Here is an 8535-nt window from a genome sequence, read left to right as displayed (position 1 = left end):
TTGAATCGTCTCTCTAGTTAATTTGGAATCTCTTGGAATGTGATATCCTTCTTTGATTCTTACCCCCGTGTTCTTCCCAGAAGAATCGTAGTTTCAGGTTGAAGGTCACGAATTAGCTCTCAGAATCAGTTCCTCTTAATTTTGGAGTTCCGCAGGGATTAATGGTTGGTCCACAGCTTTTCAGGTTGTATACCCTGCCCAATACATGATATCATCGGACAAGACAATATGTATGCAGACATTTCTTTTTCTTCAATAGTTTTACTTGTCATTAATGTATGTAGTTACCATTCATATTTTTCCTAGGAGTATTTGGTTCTTTGTAAAGCGCTATTATACAGTCAATGTGACGAGTGCTGTATAAATACCTGTATTTTATAGTATTGTATTGCATCATTACTCATTAGAGTGAGAGGAAAATGAATGTGATTATGGCTTGCTTGAGTGTATAGACAGACCACTGGATTAATTTATCTGTTCGAACATAAAACAAAAGTACAAGAAGGACGTGATAAGAACACTTTCTTTGCCATAATGAGAGAGAAAATTTAAAAGAAATGGTTTTTCATCAACTAAGAAATATCAACATATATATTTTGGGGGAAATAACATAAGACACATAATTTTCATTCTAATGTGAATAACATTTTTCTTACTTACATCCTCCGTGGAATGGAGAAAGCCCCCTCTTACATTAAGACAATCCCCAACGATTGAATTTGTTCAAGAAATCCCTATATAACCTGTGTTTATTTGTATGTTTGTCATTGTGTATTTGCTTTTGTATGTATTAGATAAATTGAATTAAATTTCATATTTTACATTTCTGTTGTTTAGATGGCTGCTAAAGGCTTCTGTTTAAGAAACAATGGCGATGGTGGTGCTATTTTGACGGTCATAGTTTTAGTCAAACGTGGGTTTAAGAAAATCACATTTTATGGAGTTACATGCAGTTTTAAGACCGTTTACCAAACAAAGATTATTTTATTTCTGCGACACAAAGTTGTACTAAACGTATTGTGTCGTGAAATGAGAATAATTGGAGAAAAAATATAACAAATTTTATTGAATTCTTACATATTCTTTACCATGAAGTGTGGAGCGTTGTGGCCCAGTGGATTAGTCTTCTGACTTTGAAACAGAGGGTCGTGGGTTCGAATCCCAGCCATGGTGTAATTTCCTTCAGCAAGAAATTCATCCACATTGTGCTGCACTCAACCCAGGTGAGATGAATGCGTACCCGGCAGGATTAATTCCTTGAATTCATGAGCGCTGAAAGGCAGCTCGAGCTAAAGCCGGGGTAATAATAATAACATCGCGCCTCGGAATAGAATATTTCTAGATAGATGGCCTATTATTATTATTATTATAAAAAAAAGTATTATGAAACCAGCTTCCCACAGTATTGTGATCTTAAGTTCCAGCTTAGGGTTAAATCTAGGGTTAATTATAAGCATACCATCTCCTCGGGATCACTACCCATTATAATTATATGAATAACACCTACATGTAATAAGGAACTACAAAAGTTTTTAATCACAAAACTGTAGGTATACTATACGGTACCTTAACACAATCTTATAGGCTTTTTTCTTTTACACCATCTCTTACACCATCACATCACACTATTATACCAATTAAACATCAACAATAAATGGTGTTAATTCTTAGTTACATTTACGCACGTGGGAGCTAGAATATATTTCAAACTTATGTATACAAAACACATATAGCGCGTAGGGATATGCAATCGCTATGTGTGATGCGCTTTTAAAGAACCAATATTATAATTATGAATGCAGGGAAGAACCTCCGCATCTAAAGAAACACAGATAATCCATTAAACACATCAAAATCTCTCTTAAAGTGCAGCTGTGTAGAACAAACGTATAGGAAGCTCATGCAGACTAGTACTATACAAAACATATCTGGTGCGATGTTTTTACAAGACAAAGTCCAGCATATTTGTCATGAAACAATTCCTTTATTGTGTCTTTTCACATTCAGCAAAACACGTTGGTCATCACTTTGTGAGCTAGTACTTTCTTCTGACATCCCTTTAATCTGAGCTAACTTGTGTCCAGATGACCTATTTTGACCCTTGACCTCGTCCTTGGCCACTTCGGAGTTTAAATCGCCTTTAGTTTGCCCTTTATTGCCGCCAGTGTCGGCATACCGTTGTTCTGTGTGCGCTACTTCAGAATCTCCGACGCGCGTGGCATTGCCTCGTAGTCTGTGCATCAGACTCCCGCCTCCCCCACTTGAGTTTTTGCTGCTGCTCCTCGACCTTGAGAGCCCCTTTTCAATGTCATTACTGACCTTTTGCTCAAGGTTCATACTGTTTCTGAGAGGGGGCAGAGCGGATCGGTTATTATTATTATTGCTACTATGGTTTAAGTTACCGATTATATCCTGGCTCTTCACATCATTTTCAAACCCCTTGTTCTCCTGTGGACCCGTGCGTGTAGGACTAGCCGGCGGGGCCGTGCCCTCACTTGTACTGTGGACATTGGCCATTGAGTTGGTTCTAGTGTTACTACGAGTCCGGCTCTGCGTGAAGATATTTAATTCGCGCTCGTCCACAAAATACAGCGCGTATATCTTGACGACGAATAGACAGACGAGTGTGACTGTAGCATTGATGATGAGTCCTAGGGCCGAGTAACTAGCTTTGTAAACTGCTTCATTTGTAGTGAAGAATGGTGGGGCGAAAGAAGAGAAGACAACTAAACTGCTAAACACGCAGAAGGTGATGAAACGAGACTCGTTATAGTTCTCTGGAAGTTTCCGTGTGACGAAAGCGAAGATACAGCAAACTATAATGAGACAAATCTCCCAAGTCAATGTGCCGATGACTTCAATATCGTCTTCTGCGCAGGTTAGTTCAATCTTGTTGATGTTGATATCTGGCATGGTAATCTCGACTGAAGGCGGAATGATGATAAACCAAACAGAAGACCACACCACCTAGTCGATAAAAACAAAGGACAGACTCTATTACATCTGTTATTATGTTTCATGATTATTGATAATTGCACACTAGCACTATGGCTCTGCGAAGCGGAGGGGCTCCATAAAGCCTAAACCAGTATAATGCGAGCGCGAAGCGCGAGCTGATTATTATTATTTTCATTTGTTATTCCGACCTAAAAACTGGATATTCTAAGTACTTTTTGCCAGCATGAAAATGTAAATGTATCTAACAATTTCTTTAAATTCTGAACATGAGTCGTATCTCGCTAACATAATATAAGGAAAACTCAAATCGAATATTTTATGCATGTTGACTTGAAACAATACATTCCAAACCCAATGTTACCCTATTGAGCAGATTATTATCTCACTCCACAGGCAATGCGAGCCCGAAGCGCGAGTCAAAATTTTATTTTTGTAAAATAATCTTATTGTTTAGCGCAAAGCGCGAGCAGATATTTTGAATATAGGTCGATCTTTATCTGATAAAAATAGGATCTGTTCACGGCTGCTTGCAGTTAGCAAGCAGGAAAACGTTACACATTACCACAATCAAAATAATGCGAGCTGAACATTTTGACATTTTCACCTGAAGAATAGAAATGCTAAGCACTTTTTGTAATCGTAAAAAAGACAAATATTTCACTAAACAATCGATGCGAGCGCGAAGCGCGAGTGGAAAATTCGAGATTTACACCTAAAAATGGGACACTCTATTAATGCCTTGTAAATCATAATGAGTAATTGGAAATCTTTCTAAATTAATAATGCGAGCGCAAAGCGCGAGGAAAATATAGAATAAGCTGCGTATCCGAATAAACATGCGCGCGCGTGTTTCAGATTTCGACCAACAATCTGGGCATTCTAAATACTTTTTTTTATCATGAAAATCAATTAAGCGAAGCGCGAGCTTAGATTATTTGATATTCCGATCTGAAAAGGGGTGAATTTAAGCTCTGTATTTCAAGCAATTTGTAGTAAATTTGTGAGGTGGATATGGATCACATTTAAAAAGAGCTGATAATAATTATGTTTCATTATTATTACTTTAAGTTTTGACATAGGGCCGGGACATTCAAAGTACATTGTGTCATCAAATGTAAAATGATGACTATTTCCTATTTCTTTTCCTAAGCGTGAGATGAAACTTGTCAATATTCCATTCTGAAAAAGGGACAATTCGATTATTAAATCAATATCTTATTTATTAATCTAATAAGCCAAATGAGAGCGCGATATCTGTTAATATTATGTCCTGAAAACTAAACATTTAAAGCAATTTTGTCATTATGAATAAAATGCATGAGTTGATATATATTCTCAACAATCAATGCGAGCGCTAATCGCGAGCCGAAAAATGCGATAAATGGGGAATTTAAGTTTGTTAAAAAATTGATATTGAGATATACATAACTCACCAATCAAAATGCGGGCGTGCAGCGCTAGCTGCTGATACGTTTTGACAATCTTACCTGAACAAGGATATTTTGAGAACTTTATGGAATACGGGAAAATAATAGGTATCTGACTAATCACATTTTTGGGAGGGCGCAGCGCGAGCGGAAAATGTTTATATTCAGATCATAAAAAAGACATTTTTACAGAGCACTTTTTAAAAATCAATTTTCAAAACAAACAAAATAATGAAAGTGCGATTTCTGAGCTGAAATATGTTTTATATATTGACTTCGAAATTTGATATTTAAGCTCCATATTGAGCAAGATATTAAAATCACCTAAAAGGCAATGCGAGCGCGAAGCGCGAGCAAAAATTTTAAATAGTGACACGAAATATTTTTAAATTATTATTTTCAAAGTCTTCCCCTCATTTTATATTGTTCACTCGTCTTCGTCATCTTATGTTTCCCCTTTTTTTACCCTCTCTTTTCCTTTTTTTTTCTTTCTTTCCCTTTCTTTTTTTTTTGCAATGGGGGGGGGGTGGGCCCCTCGGCCCCCTGGATCCGCCTATGCATTACCCCCTTCCCTTATTTAATTCACTAGCTCTTCGTCTTTCTCTTGTCTTGCTTCTCCTTTTTTCTTTTCTTTTTTCCCCCCTTTTTTCTCTTTTTTTTTTTTTGGGGGGGGGGGGGGCACCAAAAGAGCGGGCCGCGGCAGCTTCGCCACCGACTATGCCACTCCATCAATTTCATGAAACCTTACCATTTACGCTATAATCTCGAGGCCGAATCTGAGCCAACGCTCTCACTTCTGGTAAACATCGGAAAGGAGTTAATTTCCATATCTATGTATTGGAACTATACCCACGCTATCGGATTGATACGGATAAAGATAATCTGAATAAAGGGTGCATCCAAAACGGCCAAGATACGAATCAGCCGCCTCAGGTTCGTGAAGATAATGCGAACACTTCGGGTCGCATCAAGTTATTATGTTTATATCAGGGACTCTCTTCGTATAAAGCCCTATACATAGTTTTTGGAGGGTCTTGTAATTGGATAGATCCTACAGAATATTACATTAGAAACCCTACTTACCTCACCAAAATCTCATTATGTTTCACTTTTCACATTTTCAGGTAAACCCTTTTCCCAACCCAATCATGTCATCCTTTGCCATTTGTCTCCAAAATGTTAATCATATTGCTATCACGTGGAAAAATCTCAGAAAAATGTTTCATCTCAGTATGGGAGATACAGGCGCCGTAATTTTTTTTTTTTTTTTTGGGGGGGGGAGCCCATAAAAGGGTATCGTCTTACAAAATGAAATTTAGTTTAGTTGTGCACTGCGACACTTGTTCGAGTACAATGTATTCACCACCGTTCCATCCAGTTACGCAGGCGTCATCTTTTTTTACATGAAGCTCAATTATCATAGGTTTGCCAGTGACCACCCCGAGGGAAATGAGAAGGGATTGCTTGTGATATCGTAATAGGTAATTTTCTAAATGCCTTAATACGAGTGGACGGAGCAATTGACCATGGTAGGTATTCACCAGGTGCTTGAATTATAACGTAAATAATGCGCCCTGAAAAATGTATTAGACACATAATTATAGTCATCCTTTATATACCCTTGTACCCTTTTTCTTATAATTTGTCTTTAAAATAATTATACCGTATTATCTTAAACCTGATTAGTGTGTTTGTTTCCCCGTGTTCTATTAGCACATCTGCTAATAGAACACAGGGAAACAAACACACTAATCAGGTTTAAGATAATACGGTATATATCATCATATTTCTCAGATCATGTGACACCATCATGCTAGAGCATGATGGTGTCACATGATCTGAGAAATATGATTAGATCCACAGATCAGTTAAACCCACTTGGTCTAATTTTCATATCGTCTGTAACCATCATAGCTGAATGTGTTTGGTCTACTGGCAGTTGGTCTAAACCTTCATTATAATACGTCTATAACCATAAAGCTAGATCTACTTGGTCTTGGTTTGGTTCAATTTCCATTTGATTCAACCATCGCTTGGTTCAATACGTACTTCGCATGTTTGGGCTAACTGCCATTCAGTCTAATATCTAAATGGTCTAGGTAATGACGTTCTGTTGCTCTTTTTCAAGTAATAATTTGGGTAACAAACAGTTCATGTTATCATGCAGACTGTTTTGAATGGAGTCGATATTAAACGAAACTGGTTCAGCCCAATCATGCGAAGTAAGACAAATGGTAATTCGGCAATTAGACCATTTTCTTAGTATATTAATTTGTTGTAGACTATTTTAGATGAGATAAAAGGGGAAGTAGACACTGTAGGTGTAAACCAATGGGAAATAAACCGATAAATGCCACATCGTATACGCTAATCTTCAATTTGTAACCAACCTGACAAGGATGAAGCCCCGGGGATGAAGCAAAGACTTCAATAACGATATACTAATTTCTATTGAAGAACAAAGATATTCTTCCGTTAAGAGATTTATAGAAGTTTGATCAAAAGTTCTAAGTTCAGTTTTATCAATTTAGAATACACATTATGTATTTCAAATCTCGAGAAGTCAGTGATAGCTTTTTCCCTTTAATACAGAAGAAGAAGAAAAGGAAAACGAGATTATATACTTACAGGCGCGATACATATGACGAGTGAAAGCGTGACCTGAGATGTTGGGCTGATGTAACGTGGTCTTCTTGCAGACTTCAGACCTGCTCTGAATATTCTATAAAGCCGTATAGTCTTAGTTGCTATGGAAACATAGATGAGGGATAACGCCACGGGTGATCCCATTCTCCTGATAGCACAGACACCAGGAGAAGGATTGACCCCAAAGAGAAGAGCAGTCAAGAAAGCAAGAAAAAGACCAGTGAAGATGATGTAGCTCAGTTCTCGACTTGACGCTTTAATCAAGGGTTTCTCCCGATTCATGACATAAATGAGGAAAGTGATGATGGTGCTGATGAGTCCAATAGACGATAGGATGACAATAGCAGTTGTCCATGCCCTATTGATAACCGGTTCAAGCTCTGTACATACCGTCCTCTCCTCATTGGGCCAGGTAAAGATGTCTTGCTCTATGATGACGCAAGGGCTACATACGGTGCCGTTGTGGTTCACAATTTCGCTTGGTGCGCAATTCGTGCAGGACCAGCAACATGGATTTTCTGGAAGAACAGTTCTCTTTTGTCCAGTGTCGCAAGGTTTACTGCACACTGATTGTGGAACCCCAGTATCTTCGTTCCAGAGACTGTAATTCCCTTGGATATACCATGTTATATCTTGGTTTATCACCAATCGTTCACCACTGTCGGTATCAACCCACGTCCCTATATCTACGAAATTGTACACCCCATCGGCCAACTGAAGATTCTTGATACCATAGCGCCCTCCCATGTCCCCATTGTCCAGAAACTCAACGCGACCATTGACGGGGCTCTCAAACGACGTCCGCAGGAGGTAGTCCCGTATCTCGGTTCCATCCATATTGGTCATGTTTTCGCACAACCCTTGGCTTGGAAACTGGCATTTGTCCAGTTGCATGTCGTGGAGGCCGTAGGCGAAGGTCAGGACGCTGTCCATGACAATGGTCTCATGGGAACTCACATCGATATCACTGACATTTTTAAAAGTCCAGGAAAGACACTCTGTGGAACTGTTCACGACACACCTTCCGTATTTTTCCATGAAGGATTCCAACCATGGATTGTCACTGTTGGTCATGTTCAATGTCTTGAGGTAGGTATTATACTCCTGGTTTTGACCCGATAGAGGAACAACTGTAAAGGCACCTGAAAAGAACAACCATATTCAGAATCCCATTAATGTCTGACTTATCCGTGGCTAGTCTCCCTTTATCAGGAATTATGAAACAAAAGCTTTTGGCAACACAACTAATTAAAAAAAATAAACAACCTAAAATATAAACTAACTGAAACAAAAAATAATTCAAAATATATAAAAATCAAGACTTCTGTATGCATTGCTTTTAAAAAATGCCATCGAATTGTTACGTCAAGGAATTAACGTAAGCACTGTTATAATTAAAAAAAAAGGAAAAGTCTTAAACATCATTGATTTCAAATTGGTACCGACGATTTTAAGACTTATTGCCATATTGATTCACAGTGATTCAATGACCGTCCCATAATCT

The 8535-nt window shown here is 38.1% G+C and overlaps 1 protein-coding gene across 1 annotated transcript; it reads right to left on the bottom strand.

Moving 5' to 3' along the window:
• Positions 1–263: 263 nt before the first annotated feature.
• LOC129258216 (metabotropic glutamate receptor 3-like) lies at positions 264–8172 on the bottom strand. Its single transcript, XM_054896531.2, has 2 exons — positions 7014–8172; positions 264–2967 (listed from the first exon to the last, which is right to left on the bottom strand). The coding sequence occupies exons 1-2, from the start codon at positions 8103–8105 to the stop codon at positions 1969–1971; spliced, it is 2091 nt and encodes a 696-aa protein (XP_054752506.2). The 5' UTR covers positions 8106–8172; the 3' UTR covers positions 264–1968.
• Positions 8173–8535: the final 363 nt, after the last annotated feature.

This window comes from Lytechinus pictus, chromosome 4 (genome assembly GCF_037042905.1).
Source record: "Lytechinus pictus isolate F3 Inbred chromosome 4, Lp3.0, whole genome shotgun sequence".
Classification (NCBI taxonomy): Eukaryota; Metazoa; Echinodermata; class Echinoidea; order Temnopleuroida; family Toxopneustidae; genus Lytechinus; species Lytechinus pictus.
Note: the sequence above shows the minus strand (reverse complement) of the source record. Positions and strands in the feature narration are given on the sequence as shown.